The 22399-nt window shown below is 46.8% G+C and overlaps 1 protein-coding gene across 2 annotated transcripts in view; it reads left to right on the top strand.

The window, feature by feature from the left end:
• Nucleotides 1-22399, top strand: part of PTPN4 (protein tyrosine phosphatase non-receptor type 4) — a 2055941-nt gene that overhangs the window by 202482 nt on the left and 1831060 nt on the right. Inside the window, exons 4-5 of one of the 2 annotated variants that reach the window (XM_069616749.1) lie at nucleotides 10123-10165; nucleotides 10251-10329. In XM_069616749.1, the coding sequence (XP_069472850.1) occupies nucleotides 10123-10165; nucleotides 10251-10329 (122 nt within the window). The remainder of the gene's footprint in view (nucleotides 1-10122; nucleotides 10166-10250; nucleotides 10330-22399) is intronic. The other variant, XM_069616750.1, reaches the window with a different exon arrangement.

Raw genomic sequence — 22399 nt, 5'->3', positions numbered from 1 at the left:
TCAAACCTGGACCGATCTGTTTTTCTGTTTTGAAGTCTGTGATCCAATTGGACCACTAAGTCTATATATTCTGTGCATTCTTGGGGCGTATTTACAACTTGGGCCAAGACATCTTTAAGTTCTCCGCATAGACCTCGATAAAATAATGTGACTCTTTTATCCTCTGGCCATCCCGTTTCCACAATTAGTCTATTAAAGGTTGCAATATAGGATAGGAGGTCCTGATTGCCCTGTCGCAGGGATAGAAGTTCGTCATCCAGAGCCTGCCCCTGAGAGTGTCGAGCAAATAACCTTCCCATGCTTGCTTGAAATCCTTGAAAATCACGGAGAATCGGGTCATCTTGAGTAACCAGAGGAACTGACCAATCGGCAGCGCAGCCGCTGAGATATGACAATACAAAGGCTACTTTGGTCTGATCATTAGGGAAGGCCCCAGGTCTGCATAGGAAGTGCAAACGACACTGATTCATGAATACGGCGAATCGTTTGGGGTCCCCAGCAAAGCGTTCAGGTGGGGCCAGCGGCATGTTTCCAGGTAGATTAATCTGCCGGGGTTACTGGGAACCACAGGAGCGGGGTTCCCTCTGGAACAGGGTAGAGGAGTTTGTCCAGCTTGACCTTGCAAAAGCTGTCTGGCCAGGTCATCAGTTCTTTCCTTTGATATTATTAATTCCCTCTTGAGGGCATTAGTCTCTTGACGAGCGGCATGTACTTCGGCCCGTAATGCCCCCAGTAATTGGGCCAACTGATCAGTCTCAGAAGTTTCCATAGCGCCTGGGTGGGAATTTGTAGGAAGGCTTCGCGTTCTGTAACGCTCACCTGACTCCCACGGGGCGCTGGCGTGGTTCGCGCTGCTGTGACCTCGTCTAAGATGATGCGCAGGGTTCGGAAGACGGACTGGACCGGGCCCCAGATCTGGCTTGTCTGACTCGCAGAAGTATCCTTCTGTAGGTGAGAATAGGGGGTTAACTGTCTGCGGGGTAATGCAATCGGCCTCCCACTTACCCCTCTCACCCCTCTCACCCTCCTCAAAACCCTTCTGTGCTTCCCCGTAGCGTCTCACCTTAGGGTCTGGAAGGACGAGCTCTCCATCCTGCTTCTGATGCAGGGGTGCTTTGGTATCCAGTTACGTCACTGGATTTTCGGATGGGTGAGAGCCAAACTTGCTTTGGCTTCCAGGTAAGTTTTTCTATAAGTGGTTCCCCTTGTGTCCATGCATTAATGTTCTAATGCTAATGTCTTTTTCCCCATAGGGGCCGGGGTACGGAATGCCGGGGAACAGCCACCGACCCGAGGTGAGCGATGAAATCCTTGTGGAAATCAGGTAAGTCTTTAATGAGTGTTTTGGTAATGTCTTTTCATTCACTCATTAACGCTGATGTATTTTTCCCCTTAGGGCCTGGGGTCCGAAAATGCCTGGATGCGGCACGGACCCGAAATGAAAAGGGAATGACCCAACAGGTAAGTCTTGACATGGAGTTTTAGCTTCCCTTTTTTCTCTCACCTTTGTTCTTGTCTTTTTCTCCCTAGGCGCGGGGGCGCGACTGCGAATCCGGATGGTTGCTGCTGAACATGGAGGCGCCCTGTAAAGGTGAGTAGAAGGCGGCGCTGCAGCGATCGATGCGATGTGCTTTTAAAAATAAATGTCTTCCTTTTCAGGATTGTCGGCGAAATGTCTCTGGGATGCAGATTTAGCGGGTGAGGCCTTTTCCTTCTTCTGTTCTCTTGTTCCCTTCCTTTGCAGGTGATTCAGAATGCTGGCAGGTGTGGCAGAAGTCAAGATGCAGGAGCGCAGACACAGTGAGCGTCCAGCTGCTAGATTCAGAACAACGCGAAGCACGTGTGGCTGATCGGGTGTGGTTTAAATAGCCTTGGAAGAAGTTCCTAGAATGTGTCCTTCCTCCAATCAGGTATGTATCCTTCCCCGACCACGCCTGGGTGGTAAATGAGTCCCACAGGTAAAGTAGTTCCTTTAGGCCGGGGTTCTGCAGCATGGTCTGCATCAGGTAAGTGCACCCAAACACTTTCATAATGAGCCTGGCTCCTATGGCGCCGGGACTGACGTTTTCTATGAGCCTGGCGCCATAGGCGCCAGGACGCTGTCCAAAGGGCCCCTATAAGGGGTTGCTGGGACCTTCCCCGGGGACTTGATATCCGCTTTCGGGGACGCAGGGCCTGAGCCGGCTCCCCGGGAGCGGGCATCGTGACAGCAGTCTGACATAACCAATAACGGTATGGTCCCACCCAAAGTGTTTGAGCACTCCAAGCAGATAATTGCATGATATGAAGTCAAACGCCTTTTTGGCGTCTAGTGAGGCTGCCACTGCATGGATCTGTGGCTTTATTTGTGACAAATTGGTAAAAAGCCGACACTGCATTTATTCTAAAAATGTATTTTTGTTTAAAATAAATTTATTTTCCAAATAACTATATGGAAATCCCGTGAACTGACTTTAATTGTTGTACAAACAGCCTTGAAAAAGACCGTCGAAACACGTGTTGGCTGTTCAATCTATGTTGAATTTGGAGTGAATAAACTCTCACTCTGTGAGGAAACAATGAGCGTGTACTTTTGAGTCTGAATACAACCAGTGTATTTGTAATGCAGACCAAATCCCTGTAAAACACTAACAACTCGATAGTGTTGGGACAGTTGAGAAGTAACTGAGGGAGCTTTGAGTAGAAAAGACAAATCTGCGGTTAGGTCCTCACCACTAGGGCAAGACCAATTAAGACTGTAGTGCTCAACCTTCAATCTACTAAGCCCGGTATGTGGACAACTGGGTTAGGGTGGAGGGTCACTAGAAGACTAGAGAGGTCCGACCCTAGTGCCTTCAAAGACCTCAATACAAATCTTTGAACCACCCTTGAGACTTTGAGTGACTCTTGTGCCACCTGTGACGCGAGGCAGTCCCCATTGCTGGATCACATGTCTTTGGAACTCATGTAGGGTGTTTGCTGGGTAGATGCATCGAGAAGCCAATAAGGCGTATGGGCTAGCCTACATTTTTCTGCCACGAACGAGAGACTGAGTGAAGTGACACCTATGAAGGAACTATTTTTTCTTTTTTCTTTTTTGAGATGGCTAGATTTGCTTTGCAGAGACCAAGGTTGAATGGGCGACCGCAACCCCCACTGGTATACTACGAGGTAATGCTTGGAGCTAGAAGATGAACAGAGTGAAAAAATTGTGTGCTGATGGGTACATCCACGGGGGACTGACAATGGGACACTGCAAAGTGTGAATTGGTGTACTCCTATGTCCCGTCCCCTTTCCTCCATACTTGTGGAACATTCTCCTTCGGGACGTGACCCGAGCACTTTTTGTTAAAAAAGCATCAAAAATGGAAAATGTGTTGTCCTTCCTCTCTTTTTAAGCAGGGTACCGCACGCGGCCGTAACCCTGCCCTCCTGAGCTCTGCCTCGCGCATCGCCCTACAGTCCTTTTCTCCGTGCGGTCGGGGCTGGACGCACTTGCATCACCGGGAAATATTATTTTTGTTCCCGTTGTGTGTCCTGTTCTTCATGCGAACGTCGCTTCGCTAGGGCGGATCCCCATTCTATCTGCTTGGAGTGTCTCGGGCTGGACCGTTGCTGGGATTCATGCTTCTACTGCGATTCCCTTTCTGTCCGGGCACACCATTGTCGCCTTCTTTGGTGGGAGGACGTCTTTCAGTGTGTTCCTCATCATCAGCTTTTCATCGATGAAAAGAAGAGATGCCCGGTAAGTTCCTTACTTTTTAGGGCACCACGGCCGTGGGACTCCTTCCCGGGGTCTTCTCGGGCTGGAAGCGGCTCGAGCAGCTCTACCAGGGTTTCTCCTGAGGTGCCTCGCAGGCCTAAAAGGGCGTACCAGAATGTTGTCAGAGGGTTCCCACTATGGGCCTGCCAATACCGGATCACGATCCGAGGTTCACTTGCTAGGTGCTAAACGTCAGCCCAGTACATCTGTGCCTTTGGACACCGGAGTACGCTCCAAGGTCTCAGTTTCCGGAGCTTTCCACTCAGACACCGGGGTACGCCCTGAGGCCTCCTTTTCTGGAGCTTTCTGTACCAAGCCACGACTTGAGGCACCTCACGAGGGAGCTACACATACCGGGTTCCATACCGAGTTGAAGCCTGACGTTCCTCTTCGTGAGGATAAGTTTTGTACCGACAAAACTGAGAGACCTGTTCCTAAGGTCTTGTCTGTAAAGGTGATCCCTCAGCCTTCCCGCGCTCAAGGACGTGGTGATACCGGTTCTGTCGAGGGGGCAGAGAGGGTGGTCATGCACCGTAACTCCTCTTTCACCGGCTCTGCTGAGGTTCCTCCTCAGGGGGCCACGTCTAAGATGTCAAGCAAGCACCCGAGACCCCCCCCCCCAGTACCGGCTCAGCCGAGGATCTTTGTGTCAAGGTTCAGGTTTTACTCCAGTCCCCTGACCAGCCTGAGGAGGCGATTTCCACATCTGCACATGTGACACAGTTCTCATCAGGCATCGACAAAATGGCCGACCACCCCTCATGGTCCACGGTGGCCATTTTGGATTTTTCCCTTACACCTATGTTCTCAGCGACGGGTGCGGAAATCTTAGTTTTGGGGCTGAGCAGCCATTTTCACCTCAGATGTAAGGTAAAAATATGTTCCGCCCTTCTTACGACTGGCGTGCTCGGATGCCACTGCTACATACTCTCTCGCTTCTGCTTACTTCTGCTCCGCTGATCTATGCGGACCAGATTGGTGTTGGGCATTCCTGGCAACCATCCTCATTGTGTTTGTGTGGGTACGCCCCTTATGAGAGTTCTCTGTCTACCCCTCGCCTAAACAGAGGATTTTTTGCGACATTTCAGAGGCTTGTGCATTCTGACCCTATGAAAGAGTATGTTAAGGGTCTTTTCAAGGAAATCTTCCCTCAACCTGTGGCGCTACCTTCCATTCCAGTGGCTCCGGTGATTGTACCACCTCTTCCTATCGGTCTGCCTCCAGCTCTTCCTCCCCTAACCCCAGTTGTCTCCCATAGAGAAGACACCGGTATTGCGGGATAGCACTTGAAAACCTGTGGCGGCTCATCCGTCTGCCACCGATCTGCTGGATGATCCCCAAGCAGATCAGGAAAGCGATGAGCAGCCCCGCTCTGTCAGAGCATTCCATGACCAGTGCTGGATATGATGGCCATCCTTGCTATTCCAGTACCTGAGGCCCCCGTTCCGCAGGAAGGGGTGCTTTTGGGAGAGTTTACCTTGTCACCACAAGGTTGCACTTTTGGTTGAGGGCCGTAAGGTCTGGGATAAGCCCCACACCAGCTGCATATTAATAAGAGAATCGACGCCCGTTACAGGCTTCACTCCTCCGAGGAGATCAACTTAGCGTATTCTCCACTCCCTTCCTCGACTATGGTAACTGTGGCCACTTTTCAATCCAAGCCAGCCTCTGCGACCTCTACGGCTGCGGCTCAGATTAGAAGCAGGACAACATTTTAGACTCCTTGGGCCAGAAAATCTTTGTCAACTCAGCACTGCAGCTTCTTCAAGCGAATACCGAGCTGATCCTGGTGGTAGCAAATATGAAACTGTGGAAGGAGTTGGCTGATTTCCAGGAGTGCATTCCTGGGGCTAGGCTAGACGACTTCAAGGCTAGTTTGTCGGACACCAGGGTGTTGGCACAAGATCTTATGGAAGCCACGGCACATCATGTGGATACCTCAGCTGAAGGCCTGATGGTGGGAATTGACACATCACGCCAAGCGTGGCTCCATGCGACGAAGTTTTCGAAGGAGGTGCAAGAGAAAGTTCTGGACCTTCCCTTTGATGGCAAGGAATTGTTCCATTCATCTACGGATGACAAGCTTACAAAGACCAAGGGGAGCACCCAGACCGCCAAAACTTTCAGTCCTGGCAAAGCTCCCATCTAAGGCCCCTTATACGCAGAGGTCAGGGTCTCCGTCTCGATCCTTCTCTGGCTTCAAGGGGTTCCTGGATCGCCGGGCACACAGGACTGAAACCTCCGGTTGGCGGCACCCGTCAAACAGCAACGTGGTTGGTTTTTCTCTCGCCCATCAGCCTCCTCTCCAGGAGCAAGTAATCTCCCTGTCGACAAGTCTGCAAAATTGTATTTCTTGTCGGTCGCACGAGACTCCGGTGGGAGAGCGAATCTTGTCTCATCTGGTGGCGTGGCACACATCACTGAAGATCGGTGGGTTTTGTCCATCGCTCGGGCGGGCTTTTGCTTGCCCTTCCCCGCCGCCTTACCCCACCCTTCAATCCTCCCTTCCAACAGATTGGGACACCCTCACTCAGAGCCAAGGTTCAGAAGCTTCTAGACCTCAGAGTGGTTGAACCTGTTCCGCTTGGGGAGCAAGGGGAGGGCTTTTACTCTCGACTATTCACGGTGCCCAAACCCACCCAACCAGGCTGGCCTGTGCACCATCCTTGACCTTTCTCAGTTCACCCTTTGTTTCCCAAGAGAAATTCAAGAATATCACACCCTGCCAAATAAAGTCCTCCCTTCGGAAGGGCGACTGGCTGTGTAGTGGACCTTCAGGACGTGTATATGCACATCCTGATATGGAGGCCGCATCGGAAGTTTCTGCGGTTTTCCCTGGGAGGAGAGCACTTCCAGTTCCGAGCACTCCCTTTTGGTCTCAACTCGGCGCTGCACGTCTTTATGAAGATGTCAGTCATCGCAGCTTTCCTTCGGCTACAGGGTGTTCATGTATATCCGTACTTGGACGATTGGCTCCTACACAGCCCTTGTCCTCTGACGGCTTTGAGTAATCTCCAGTCTCTCCTCCTGCTCCTGTTCCATCTTGGGCTGTGGGTGAATTGGCGGAAATCTTACATGACTGTCTCCCAAGACCTGATCTTCCTGGTTTCCGTTGGAACACGATCACCTCCAGGGTGTTTTTGACAGCCGACAGGATTGCGGATCTATTCGCCACGTGTCATGTCTTCATCCAGCCAGAGTACATGATGGCTTGGTCGTTCCAGAGACTTATGGGCCTCATGGCTTTGTGCGTGATTGCTCTTCCTCCGGCACGTCTCAAAATGAGGCGCACGTAGCTAGCTCTTCGGAGCTCTTCGTGTCAGGCTTCGGGCTCTGATTCCAAGATGATTTCAGTCCCATCCTGCTTGATGGCGGAACTTCTATGGTGGTCCTCGACCAACAATTTTACAGTGGGAGCCTCCTTTCACCTCTTGTGGACCCTTTCACCTCTTGTGGACCTTGCCATTCAGGTTTGGGAATGGGCCATCCAGCACGGCATTTGGCTGCTGGCGGTACACATCCCGGGGCCATTCAATGTGACTGCAGACTCACTGAGCCGACAGACAGCGGCCAGCTACGAGTGGGAACTGAACATGGAGGTTCTCTCCAACATCTTTCGTCAATGGGGCTCTCCAGAAGTGGACCTTTTTGCGACTGCCACAAACAGGAAACTTCCTCTTTATGCATCCAGGAATCGTCTCGGGGCCTCCTCTCTAGGGGATGCTCTCTAGATTCTGTGGCACAACATGAGGGCATATGCCTTCCCGCCTCTTCCTCTGATTCATTGGTCACTCTGCAAGCTCAGGAATGCATCAAATTGCACTCTCCTGTTCATAGCTCCTTGGTGGCCAGCCAGATTCTGGTTTTTGGAACTTCAGCATCTGTCGATTTTGTCCTTCGATCAGACTGCCGTTGATTCCCAACCTGCTTCACCAGTGCGATCCGCAGATGTGGCACCCCTTCCCACTTGAAGCTTGGCGGCCTGGCGCCTGCATTCAAGTTCCTACCGCAGTTTAACCTGTCTGTGGACAATATGTGCATTATCCAAGCAGCCAGGAAGCCTTCTACGAGGTCTCCGTATAGGAGCAAGTGGCTCCGGTTTTGTCACTGGTGTTTGGCTAAGCAGCTAGACCCCAGACATGCTACGATTGACACTGTCCTTTCGTTCATTTCTCATCTGGCTGCTTCGGGCATTCCTGTTCTGTGTTGTAGGACTTACTTGTCGGCTATTGCCACCTACCTGTCCACTGACACCTGTTCCTTTTCTTTGACGAATCCAGTTGTCTTCAGAAGGAACTTTGCAGGTTTATTACATCTTTTTCCACCTGTACGCAATCCTCATCCAAAGTGGGATTTAAATGTGGTCCTGACCGCCTTATGCCATGAACCATTTGAACCCATAGCTACGACGGATCTGAAGTACCTTTCTTGGAAGGTTGCCTTTTTGATCGCAGTGACTTGAGATAAGGCGTGTAAGTGAGCTTCAAGCTCTGTCCGTGGAACATCTGTTCCTTATCTTCCATAAGGATAAGGTTGTGCTCCGCACTAATCCTTCTTTCCTGCCTAAAGTAGTGACTGATTTTCAGTTGAATCAATCTATATCGTTAACTGTCTTCTTTCTGAACCCGGCCTCGGATGGCGAGAGAGTTGCACAATTTAGATGTCAGACGAGCTCTGAAGTTCTATCTGGACAAGACCTCTTAACTCGGAGGCTCCTATCAACTCTTTGTTACGTTCGGAGACCCGAAAGGGAAACCTGCTTCAAAGGCTACTATCTCCCGATGGATTGCCTCCTGTATTTCAGAAGCGTATACCATTCAGGGCATTCAACTTCTGAAGGGCATCCATGCCCATCTTGTATGTGGCAAAGCGGCTGCTGTTGCCTTCCAAAAATATGTTCCCTGGAAAACCATTGCTAAGGCAACTACGTGGGCTTCCCCATCAGCTTTCTGTAAGCATTACTGCTTGGACTTGAGCTCCAGGGTGGATGCTCAACTTGGCCAGGCTGTCCTTAAAAAGCTTTTTCAGTAGGGAAGTTCCATCCACCCGTATTACCTGTGGGAGATTCCAAAGCACTCCTCACAAGTATGGAGGAAAGTGGATGGGACATAGGAGTATAACAAAGTTACTCACCTTAGTGACTACCTCACTCCTAGTCCATAGTACCCTTTCCTCCATACGCCCGCCCGCCGTCCCCTCTAATAAGTATCCTCTATTATTGCTTAAATGGTCGCAGACCTGGCGATAAGAGGACTGAAGGCCGATGTGCGGGGCGCAGCTCAGAAGGGTGGGGTTACGGCCACGTGCGGTACCCCGCGTAAAAAGAGAGGAAGGACAAAACATTTTCAACTTGATGTTTTTTAACAAAGTGTTCTGGACCTGTCCCGAAGGACGGAATGTCCCACAAGTATGGAGGAAAGGGGACTATGGACTAGGAGTAAGGTAGTCACTACGGTGAGTAACTTTGTTAGTACGTTTGATGCAAGCTGGGAAGCAAGGAAATACCCATAGGTGTGCAGAGTTGCTGTGTGTTCACTTGTGTCGAGGGATTTGCATTTTGGGAGAGGTAAGTGTTTTGAGTTGAGGCTCAGAATCTGGGTGGGTGGGGGTGGTATGCTTTTTCTGCATCTCGCCCATTGTAGGCGCATGGGAGGAATTGATTGAGAGCCAAGCTTTAATGTTCACACAATCACAGTAGTTAAGAGTGAACCTTTTTGGTTTGGAAGGTATTTTATACTTGTGATCATGTAAATACTGATGTTGACATCCCATTTTAACATGGGAGCAGGAACACGAGGGCTGAGAGAATGGAAGATCGTAGAAATCGGGCATGGAGGCAATCAGAAAAAATGGAGTAGCTACAAGTCCTGTTTACCGGTTCTGCCCTGTTACTTTACTAGGATAGGGGTACTGTTTGTGGCACGCAATAGGACAGGGGATTTCCCTTTTGATTAATGGTGGGCTTTGTCTACTTAAGATGATCGGGCTTTGGTGAGGCTTGCAGTGTTCCGTTGGGTAGTTGTCTTTTTGCACTCCTAGGTTTTCTGTCCATGGGTGGGAGGAAGACCCGAGACATGGTTGTAAAATCGGTTGTTCTTGCAGGAGCAGGAAGTTATGTTGAGGCTGGCTTGCCACAAACCCAGTGAAAGAGGTAGGATGAGTTGAGACTAAGACAGGGAATTAATTTTGTGTTTGGAATTCTGGTTCAGGTCAGAGATGGTTTTACTACCAAGTAACAATAATAAAGACTCATTTAATGCTCTGTAAACATATCCTGATGTGGCATATTCCTATATGAATGTTTTGAGAGAGAAAGGATTGCCAAATGTGTCTGGAAATTGCACTTGGAATCTTAAAGATATGTGTATTTTCTTTTTCAGAGGTGGCTGGATCCAAACAAACCGATCAGGAAGCAGTTAAAGAGTAAGAACCTATATGCTTTTTTGTGAACATGTGCTTTGATGATATTGACTGCAAGGTGACTACGCAAAACTTTGTTTTCCTATAGGAGGATCTCCTCACAGTTTGAACTTTAGAGTAAAGTTTTTTGTAAGTGATCCCAATAAGCTGCAGGAGGAATACACAAGGTTGGTGGTAGTTTATTTTATTTTGATTTTTCTCTTGATTGCCCACACATTTTAAATGTTCGTTGCTATCCAAAACAGTGTTTACTTTGCGGTGTTTGCGCTTTTGTTGTGAATGGTGACTTGAAATGAAATGGGAAGCTCTACAATGTCAAAACACCTTTTTCTGTAGAGGCTTGTAGAGCAGTTTAGAGGAAATGCTTCTATGCCAAGTCATTTCATATTCAGATGTTCATAGTCCCAACAGCTGCAGTGGGTAGGGATGAATGCTTGAATTAGAGGCCAGATGGGGTTAACGGGACCAGAGATGTTTTTTAGCTTGGCGGAAAAGGTAACCTGATAAAGGATCACCATTGTTTCTACACTGCCTCCTGTTAATTAGTACATCCCTTTCCATCCCAGTCTGCATTACTACTGGCGCAGGTGTTCATCTTTTCCAGGGATCCTGTACTACTCCCTTTGTTTGGTAGTCTTGTTTGCTTTAGATAGTCCGGCCATCATACATACGTTATCAGTGTGCACCTCTCACCCACGCTGGTTGTGGGCATAAAGCATGATCAGATCTTTTTTTAAGATTCATCCTGCTTCCTAGTGGCGCTGTAGTTTTTGACAGGCATTCCTCTATATACAGGTGGTCCACAGTCACCCACCCACACAGGGATGGTGCAGTACACCCTTGTAGCACATTGACATTTTGACATCAATTTGGCCTGGTGTTGACTTCTAGATTGTACAGGATTTTGTCTGGCATCCTGCTGGTGTGCTCCATTTCTAATGCTATGGCGCAGGTTCCCATCACTACAGCTTACTTGATATCTTGACTCGACGGGACTTGAGTCATTCGAAGATACTTTTTTTTCTTTTTCTTTTTCTTTTTACATCATTGCTCTCTCCTACATAAACATTATGGTGTCAAGTCACCTGCCTGGCTTTCCAGTCTTTCTTGTCGACCTTGATGGAAAGATGGTCTAGATTGAAATGGTCAGCACCATTACAGTTAGATATCTTGGTAGCCTTCCTTCACGTCCAGTGTTTGGGTTCTTTAAGCTTGAACAGGTTTACCTCCGGTTAGAACTGCGAGCAAACTCTTTTCCCCTCGTGGATGCAAACGTTCCCTCCAGCGGCAGACACAGCTTAAGTCTTTCCCTACTCTACTCCCAAACATAATGTCACGGTTCTGCCAGTCCCACAAGTGCATCATAATCCTGTTAATCCGGCACAAGGTTCTACCTTTTTTCTCAACAAAAGGGCAGTTTTGTTTGTCATTGTCCTCAATTTGAGCTTTCTGGTGCCTGCACCTATGACCTATAGCTATTTAGGATTGACGCGATCAAATCTGGATGAGGGTGGATGGGTGAGAATTGGCCTCAGCAAAGCCTCTTTTGTGTTCATGCTTCCTCACGCCCCTGTTTGGATTGGTTGTACATGCCATCATGCACATTTCTAAGACCCCAACAGTTGTGGACTAGCACAATTGTAATTTCCTTTTCTGTTTTTACGCCTTTGAGGATGATTTTAGTTCTGAGGGGGGACTCCTATGGGCTTTGAGCCCTGCAGTAGGCAGGCAATCTGGGACACTGCAAATGGGTTTGCTAGGTGCAGCAGCACTTGGTAAATTTACCTTTGTGGGTATTTGAGTGGATAGTCAGAGGGCCGTGAACAAAATGGAGTTCTCCATTGTGGAATCTTCATTGCTGCATGGTTGTATATGGATGCAGCGACTGAATGTGTATTGCTGGGTAAAGTAAAGCTATTGTGAAGCAGAGCGTGTGTTGCTGCGCTCGATTCAAAAACACATTTTGCTTTTCTTAATATCCTTGTGGTGGCTGTGACGCACTGATTAGTGTGCTGTGCCTTATTTGGTGACTAGTTTGTGTTTTTTTTTTCTCCCATTTGTGAGACCATTCAGACTTGCTGCATAAGATTGTGCAACCTGTAGTCCAAACGAATTACATTTCCCGGCAGTGTCAGCAATTAAAACTAGTTTGTGGCACGTTAGCGCCAGCGTGTTTTAAAGAGGCTGGTTTTTGCCAGTTTGCATCCGGGATGCGAGGGAGCACTGACATTTGGGCGTGCGCCTGCTCCACTGCAAAATCCTCTCTTCACAGGTATTGAGCCTTTTATCTCTCTAACATACCACTAACCTGCAAAACAAGCCGTAAAGCAGCCTTGGGGAATTAGACTGTGAACATGACAGCAGCCCCAGGTGCTTTGATGCCAGTCTACTCTCTTTTGTTCCTGCTGATAAATACACGGCCCCCTCATTAAACATTTACATTCAGTGGGCATTGCGTACTGCCTGTGAGTCAAGCACATTGACATATGTGCCATTACCGAGTCTTGGCTGCATGACGTTAGCAGTGCCCAATGGTTATGGCATTCTTAGAATTGACTGGTCGTCTGGTAGGGGGCAGGTGGGAGTAACTGTATTGATGTAACGGGCATCCCTCGAAGTCCACATAGTATGTTTGGAAGCGCAGAGCGGATGTGACACTTTGTACACCAATGTGCTGATTAATCCTAATTTGACCATCGATATTATCCTTGTCTACCGCCCACCTACTCCAATGCCAAACTTTCCCATTCAACTGGGTGATAGACTAGCTCCTCGCCTCAAGCCCTCTTCGAAGGTTGTAGTTCTGGGATATGTTAATCTCTCTCTTCATGATGGATCTGACTAACTGGCTTCCATCACTGAGGCTACTCTCTCTGACTTGGGCTTTCAGCACACTGTCTCTGCCACAACCCATGTTACGGGTAGGATGCTTGACTGGGTTGCCAGTCTGAACGTCACCATTGATAACGTAGATGTGATCCCATGCCCATGGTCAGACCATATGTTCACTTTGATCTTGATTTTGCATCACAGTACGGGAAAATAAAACTTCAAAGAGTGGCCTTTACTTTCAGCACTATGCGCTGGCTTTCTGCCCCAGCGTTAGCCCCTTCTTTGATGCAACCCTTAATGACCTACCCAATCTGGTCACCAGTAATGATAGCTGATGCCTATCAAAGCATGCTTGAGAAGCTGTTAACACAATTGCACCAGAAAAAACATGACACATGCCAAAAAGGGAGTTTATAAGTTGGCACTCAGCCAAAATTCTGAAGCTAAAAATGGCCAAGCGCAAAGCCTTTGTCTGCTGGAGGACCTCCAACTCGGACACAAATAGAACAGAATACACAGCGGCAGCTAAAGAGCATAGAGACGCCATCTCCGATGCGAAAAAGCTGCTTATGACCAGACCAGGGGATAAAAATGGCTGATTCCGACACTAAAGTACTTTTTAAGATCTTAAGGGAATTGGAGGACCTGTGTCCTTCTATAAAAACTGGTGTAGGTCTTTTCAGGAGGCTATGACCAATAAAATTACGAAGATACGAGATGAGACTCGGGCCAAACGTGAAACCTATGACAGGACTATGTACTTCGAGACACTTTCTGAGGTCAATAGAGCTAGCCCTCCCTTTGAATTCTCGTTGGTTACGGAAAGTAAGCTGCTTACTCTACTGTGCCGGCTAAAACCTACATTCTGTAAAGGTGATTTATGCCCATCGAGGATTGTAAAAGCATGCGCTGGTCAACTGGCACCTGTAATCACAAAATTGGTAAACACCTAATTTAGGGACGGTCTTGTGCCAACCAGCATTAAGCAGACATGGCTATCTCCATTATTAAAGAAACCATCTCTCAACCCCCAGCGTGCCCTCTAGTTATAGGCCCATTTCTAATGCACCGTTTTTGCTTAACATTCTGGATCTGGCTACTTATCTGCAAGTACAAGGCTTCCTGAACAAACATCAGATCCTGGGGCAGAGGCAGCCGGGCTTCCGTAAGGCTCATAGCACAGAATCTGCATTTCCTGACCTTAAGGCCAATAATCTTGCAATGTTGGTGAAAGGAGGCACAGCTCTCCTCATGCTCATCGACGTTTTGCAGTGTTTGACTTGGTGGATCACACAAAGTTGATCATTCGATTTGTTCACTCTGCCCACTTTTCACTGTCAGCCGCTAGATGGCTGAAATCCTTTCTAACATACTTCAAGGTTACGGTCTTTGCAGACTGCCACAAGGCTGATGACGTTGTGGTGCCCTGTGGAGTCCCCCCCCAAAGCTCCTGCTTGTCTCACACACTTTCTAACATATTAACTATGTCTCTATTTGAATTAGTTGATGGCACAGGGGTGCTATACACAAACTATGCTGATGATACTCGGTGTCTCAGCCCACTTTCAGGTGACTACATCAGGGATACTGAGTCTATCAACATTATCTACTCCCTTATACAAACCTGGATGATGAATAATGGGCTGGCCATTAACGACACAAAAGCATAGCTAATGATTGTGGGCACAACAGCACGGCTAAGGAAACTGAGTCTGGACTACTGTGAGTTCCAGATAGCCCTGTGTTATCACCACACTCCCTAAAGTCAAGACACTGGGCATGGTGATTGATCAAAAAGTATGAAAGCCTGTGAGCAGCCTGGTCTCATCTACTTCCTACTACTTAAAACTACTTGCCCAGCTGATGCCTTTTTTACCTCGAGAAAACTGTTACTATTGCCAGGGCAGTTGTTGGAGCCAAACTGGATTATGGCTGTAGCCTGCTACAAGGTGCAAATAACTGCAGATTATTCAAAACAACGGCTTCAGAGTTTTGGAAGGCCTACATAGGCAGAATCACATTTCTGAGGCAAGGGCATCACGCATAAGTGTTTGTATGGTGTTGGCCCAGGATATCTCTCCAACTGACTCTCATGGTTGCTGGCACGCAGGACACTAAGGTCCAATGATTTGGGCCTCTTGCAAGTCCCCGGAGCCAAGTTGGCTAGCGTGGCTCAGGCCTCTTTCAGCTATGCTGCCCCCAAGAGCCGGAATGTACTCCACCCGTCCCCTCTCATCCCCCCCAACCTGACTGTCAGTCCCTCCTTAAATTTAAAAGCTGCCTAAAAACCTTGTTCTACTGTCCCTTGGCCTAATTCTGGATCTGATGCAGTATCTCTTATTTCTGTTCTTTGTGTGTCATGTTTGCGCCACTTTGTCATGTTTGCGCCACTATGCCTACCAGCCCAGCGTTACAAATAAATAAATTACTCAAAACCAATTCAAAAACTCCTACCCAAACCTATGAACGCAATGAAAACATTAACTGTTTGTGACAGTTTTTATTTATTCTGTACAAACCTAATAAATATGGAAATGTGGGTTAAAACAGATATTTAACCTTTTGAGTTCCATTAGGAGAGTATGCCTGTGTGCACGTATTTATGTGGATGTAAATATATATTCAGTCAATGTTACTTTATTTCGGCATCAAAACCATAAAAACATGATACAAAACTAATCAAATTGGAAAAATCACAATTAAAATAGATAATAAAATACAATTTGATTGTGCAAACTCTGCATACCCATAAAATCCCCACTAAAAATCGCAGCGCAAGCACTCCATATTTAAACCCCTGCACTGACCATTTTGTTCCATCTTCAGCCAGGCTCTATGTATATATTTAGTAACTGTAAAAACTACATGAGCACGCTCCGAATCCCGGCAATACGCCAGAGCATGTTCAGTCTGGCGAGTACCTGCTCGTTTCAACAGTGTAATCTGATTTTCTCCTAAGATGGTCATACCGCTTGCAAACGAACATGAAGCGTACAATTGTTTCATCCGGGTCCTCACATATTGGGCAAGGCGACTTGGCTACCCCCAGCCAGGCGTTTGTCAGAGTCCCCAATTTTAAGGTATAGATTCAAAATTCTATGGTGTGCAAAGCGAGGGCTCTCGCCATCCAGATAAGGTTCCAAGCCAAAAACTGGCTTGGACCCAAGGTATCTGATTCCAGATTAGCTTTCCACATGCTGCTACCATGGAGCACCTAGAATACTCGGCGCCTGCTTGTTTGATTTTTCCCTCTGCCCTGGCTGAACTGCAACAGACATGTTTTAACATGTTTCAACCATGGCAAAGACTTGGCCCCATCCAAGGTTGGCATGAGTTTCACAACCTCTCTGTAACAACCCAAACCTGGGGAGGACCAGAGTCTTGCCCAAAACAATACTGGCTTCAGTTTAATGTGGACCTGTACTGGTAGGAGATCACACTCTATTCGTAGGCTAGCTCCTGGCGTGCTTATAGGCAATGATGCTTTTGGTTTCAGAAACTCAGAGCTTCAACATTGGCACAACCCCATATATCTGCCCCGTAACGTGCCAACGCAATGGTCTGTGATCGATATAACTGGATGGCTGGACTAATGGCCCCACTGGCATGAGTATAGTGGAAACGTAAAATGCCCCTGCTATACTTCTCAAGGTTCACCGCAGCCTGTGCTACCTGGCTTGTCCATAATCCATTTTCCGAGAGGTGAGCAACAATATACTGAATGTCCATCCTACTCGTGGTGGGTTCATTAACTGTCCAGTTCAGTTTTGACACCACTCAGATCTGCAGACGTCCTTTGGGCCTGCCTCCTAGGCCCCTTAGTAGCTGGAATGGAGAAGGCGTCACACCCCTGGATTGACAAAGCCTCCAACACCCAAGTCTCTTGTAAACAATGATGTCAAAGCCTTTGATGTAGTTCATCGTCTCTGGGTCAACCAGATGTTTAGCAACACCTGCTATATTACAAGACATAAATGTACAACTATCAAATACTGCATTCTCTTGTGGCTTTTCGGGAGTGACTGTTGAGTGGGGTTGGGAGTTTGTCAATCCACCCCTTCACACCCCTCTTCGTGGTCCACCTCCGTTTAACTGAGCCTTTTTTTCCTGCTCAATTGGTGTTGGTAATAGTAGGTTTGGGGGGGAGACCTTAAGGTGATTCTCAAGCCTTTGGAGGGATGGATACCTTCTAAGCTCGATGGAAATTATGCCCTCTGCCAATTTGTTTTCTAGCTCCATTTTAATATAATCGTTTTTTCCGTTGGGCATTGAACTCTAAGTACACTAGGCCAAATCGTCTATGATGACAGATTTGCAACCCTTAACAGATTGCAGCAGTGAATTTATTTATTGTTCACTTGTTAGGTGCTTAGACAGGAAGCAAATACTGTTTCAAAGTGCCCATAGGGCAACAGGGAGGTGACAGGGGATGATAAACGATGTAATTATAACAATGTTAAATAATTAAATGCAACAAAATAAGAGACAATGGGGAGGGGAAGACAAACCTACTATGCCTTGTGAGTGTTCAGAACGTGCAAGGGGAGAGTGGTATGGAATAGGTGCTGTGGTGCTCATGGAGAGCAGTAGGTTAAGTGCTATGAAGAAAGGTAAGTGCAACCTCCAGTGGTGGAGGGTGAGCCGTGGCAAGTGCAGAGGATAGACAGCAGCTGGGATGATACGATATGGGAAGTCGGGGCCAAGAGGATGCATAATTGCCTTGTTTAGCAAGGAATCTTTACACTCAACTGCCAGGCGCTAACCTCGGTACATTATACATGTAGACATGACCCCCTCTCCACCTCGGGAGACCCTCTGTATTACAAGGCATGGTTTTGGCAACCAGAGTGAGTCGATGTCCCCGGTTACATCTTTCAACAGTCGGGTCACGTGAATCTTGGTGTCTGTTGTTCGCGAAATCAAGCTATGAGTGGTTTACATATCTATCTATTGTTTCCAGTAGATCTACAAACCCCCCCCCCTTATACTCGGGGACATGACAGGCGGTTTACCGCCCCCCTGTTTGCAGGGATTTAGATGCCTTTGGTGGATCTTTAAATGCCCTAGGCAGTTGAATCATTGGCCCACCGGTGGGCCCCTATTGAGCCATTTCTATAGTATGGCCACTAGGTTTAGGCACGCCCTCTTTGTTCTTAATCGGGACCAGACGCCACAGTGTCCTTCAACCAACATAGATCAGCCTTAATTAAAGCAATGTCTACTTTGTTGGAGCACTTACATCCACATTCTACAGAGGGCTGAAATCTGCAAGAACTTGAAATTGTCTGGGTTTGCGCCATGCCCACTGGCATATATAAAGGAGTTAATGACTGCGCCGTTACCGTTGTGCTGCGTGTCAATGGGCACACATATTCTTCGGTGTTCCTCTGTTTAATACCAACATTTCCTTGCAAGGTATCAAGCCCTGGACCTCCATGCCCACTCCCTTTACCTGAAGGCCGGGATTCAGAACCTATGTCGGGTAAGCCAACAGGCTGGTTGGCGTCTGATAACGCATATCATTTAAAAAATGTTATCCTGTTTGCGGGTTGCCACATCAAAATGGGACTTGGGCGTTCACACATAAAAATTTGAGTTTGAGTCTCTTAGACAGAATTCCTGTGTATCAGATGCCATTGCAACTAAGGGCTCAGCCACTTTGAGTACTGCTGATGTAATCAGTCTGGTGTCTGGGTCAGTGCGATTGTCGTGAATTTTGTTTGCCAACAGACCAAGGTTATTACCTAATGATGACAAATGTAGCTCGATCGTACTGATGCCTTGATCAGTTTGTTTACCTTGAGGACTCGGTCAAACTGCAGGAATAGAAAAGGTTTTACCACCTTCTTGGCCGGTCCTCTTCAATTTTGAAGACCGCCAATGGACCAAAAATATGAAGCTTCCTTGACTTTATAGGTGGATTGGGGCGGGTCTGGGTAGAGGCACCATCCTTAGTCATATCTGGGGGATTAATATCCACACCTATAGCGTTGATTTTGTCTGCACTCACTGCGCAGTACGAGGCGGCCACTCCTTTATTGTTCACCAAACTTCCCTTTTCCCCGATGTCATTTATTTCTCCGATATCAAGGAGCAAGTCTTTAATGAGTAAGTTTACGTCCTCAATTGGTTTGAAGAGCTTATAGATTTTCTTGTGGGCCTCCCGCAGTACAATTTCAATTGCAGCTGTGCGTTTGGACATCTTGGGTCCAGGGTCTAGGGGCTAAGACAATCCGATATAGCCCCTTTGGGATGGACTAGTGCACTCTCAATGACTCTCTTCCTCCTCTAAGGAAGACAGTAGATGTTACAAAGACTGGAAACACATAAAACCACAAGTCACTAGTCCAAAGTGACGCTAGTACAGCAAAGGTCAATTTAAGTCCAAAAGATTCACTTACACCTTGTCCAGCCCCGGCGCTGCAGCTCGCAAGTCATTGAATCCGGGGACTTCTGGTGGTGTGTAGCCGCTCACTGACCCCTGCTGTGCTGAACACCGGCAGTGCCGAACATTGCGCCCTTGACCCACACTGGCTTCACCCTTTCGGGCGGATATTGCCGACTTCACTCCTTGGAGTGCCTACTCCTTGCCTACATTTCGCTCCACTCAGCTGCTACGGGTGAGAGGAAACAGCAGCAAAAACGGACGCCCTGGACCAGTACGGGCTTCATCCGTGCAGGTTGGATATTGCAGACTTCACTCATTGGCGGCAGGGCCTCCAATCAGCTCCACTCGGCTGTTACGTATAAGAGGAAATCGCAGCAAAACCAAATTGCATTGACTTTAAAAATAAATAAATAAATACTCTATTGCTAATACCATTTGACATGCTGGACAGATTTGGATGAGATTTTCCATCAAAAAGCCTGCCACCACTCCTTGTAAACTGATAATTTAAGGGAAAATTGGAACCTGTACAAAAGTTATTAAGAAAAAATTCAAAAGTCATTTTCTGGCCTACTTTCATTCAATTATCCCATATGAAAAAAGGTGCTTCAATTGAACACCAGTAGCGCAAAAACATCTGGACACCAAATAAGGAACAAGTTTAGCACAAATGTATATTTGATTTATTTACAGTTTTTGTAATGCATGAATCTGGCCCAGAGGTAACGAAGCACAGAAAATAAAATGAGGATATAATTCAGGGAGAACGGTTAACATAAGGCTTTATAGAAATGTTTTCTGTTTCTTTCTGAAAGTCAACAAAGGGGCCAGTTTAAGATTACTCGGTCGATTATTCCAGAAATGAGGAATAGAAAGGGAACATGATGGGTTGGTCATTTTTTAGCCTTGGGAATATTAATATGAAGAATGTTGTTTCTTCTGGAATTTAGATTACTGCCTGGGATTTCAAACTTCTCAGCCAAATAAGGGGGTTGAGAAAGAACAATTTTGTTAGAGGCCTGGCCAGGCACACACTGTATCTTAAAGTGGATCCTGGCATCCAGCATATGCGCTGACACCAACATAAGTGATTTAACAGAATAGAGGATTGTAAGGGGCAGCAACACTGTTACTTAGAGGCACCATGGGAAGTGACATTACAAGAAGTTGCCTTACGTCAAGTGGCAAATAACTTTGTGATGTAAGATATATGGATGGCAGTATATATGGATTCAGAAAATGGTCTGAAGAAGGAATGCTGGAAGATGATATCAGATTTCTCTATAAGTCCCACTCCATTACACCCACGATATATTTCCTTCCTAAATTACACAAGAATATCTTGAAGCCTCCGGGGAGACCCATTGTTACACTGACAGGGTCATTATTAGAGAACATGTTCAAGTACATTGACAAATCCTCGTTTCCTTTCGTTTTGACATTACCCTCATATTTGAGAGATACGAAGGACTTTTTGTCTAAAATTAATGAATTACCCTGTGAATCAGATTTTTTACTGGCCACAATGGACGTGGTTTCCCTATACACGTCCATCACACACACAAACAAGGGATAAAGGCCTGTACTTATTATCTGAATACAAGGTCTTTAAATGATTCCAAACATTCGTAAATGATCCTTGCCATGATCCATCTGTTTGACCAACAATGTTTTCTTGTTCAATCAAAGGTACTATAGACAAAAACAAGGTACCACGATGGGCACAATCTTTGCCCCCTCGTATGCAAACCATACAATGGGGTACTGGGAGAAATATGAGCCATGGAAAGAAATTAACAAGGGGTTCACTAATAAGGTGGTCATTTGGCAATGCTACATTGATGATCTATTCATCATCTGGAAGGGCACACCAAATGACTGGATGGATTTTGTGGAACATCTAAACATCAATGAATTTAATCTTAAATTCACTGAAACCCACAGTCCTAAGGAAGTTGTGTTCTTGGATGTCACGGTCTAAATAGATGATGGGAAGATTAAGACGAAAATGTTCTGAAAACCAACATGAACAAATGCCCCGTTACATGCCAACAGTTCCCACTGCCGAAATTTAATTTGGAGCATTCCTTATGGCGAGTTTATCCCTCTCCGAAGAAACTGTTCGGAACTCAGTTCCTATGATGAAGAAAGTAAAATCACAGCAAAGGGTTTCAAAAAACAGTGCTACCCCAAACAAATCATCCAGAGAGCCTATCTCAAGGCACGGCAATGTGAGAGGTCTACATTACTACTGGATTGCACCAATAGGACACCGAGTACGGATAAAGAAGTTAAAACTCCTCTGATTTTGATGTATGGACAATCAGCCAAGAACATCAAGGACATCATACGCAAACATTGGAATACATTGGTAGTGGACACGGATCTGAGACAATCAATAGGTGAATACCCACATTTTGCCTTCCGGAGCTGTCAATCAATCAAAGACAAATTAGTGAGTAGCTTTATGCCACCGGACAGCTTTATGCCACCGGACACCATTTCCCATCAGCCTACCTGGTTAAGTTGTAGGAAGGATGGTTTCTATAAATGCAGAAAATGTAAGATATGTCACTATGCGGAAGAGTGCAGCACATATCTACATCCCATACTCAAGAGAACTATTTCCATCATGGACAGAATAGCTTGCGACTCAGAGTATATTGTGTATGCACTCAAATGCACCTGCAACAAATGGTACATAGGGAGTACCAAGTGCAAACTAAAGATACGCATACAGCAACATATCAGAGCAATTAAAAATCAAGATTATGCATACCCAATAGCAAAACACTTTTGGAAGAAACGCACAGGAAAATTGTGATCTCACGTTCATTGGGTTACATCAAGTGAAGATTGGACCCAGGGGAGGAGACAGAGAAAAACTGTTAAGACAATGAGAAACAAGATATATTATCGATTTCGAGAGCAAGTTCCCATTGGGACACAACATTGATGAGGAACTTTATTTTCTTGGGTGAATAACATACAAGGTTATTCCACTGCCTCCAAACTCA

Source organism: Ambystoma mexicanum, chromosome 9 (assembly GCF_040938575.1).
Source record: "Ambystoma mexicanum isolate Mex_15411 chromosome 9, UKY_AmexF1_1, whole genome shotgun sequence".
NCBI lineage: Eukaryota > Metazoa > Chordata > Amphibia > Caudata > Ambystomatidae > Ambystoma > Ambystoma mexicanum.
Note: the sequence above shows the minus strand (reverse complement) of the source record. Positions and strands in the feature narration are given on the sequence as shown.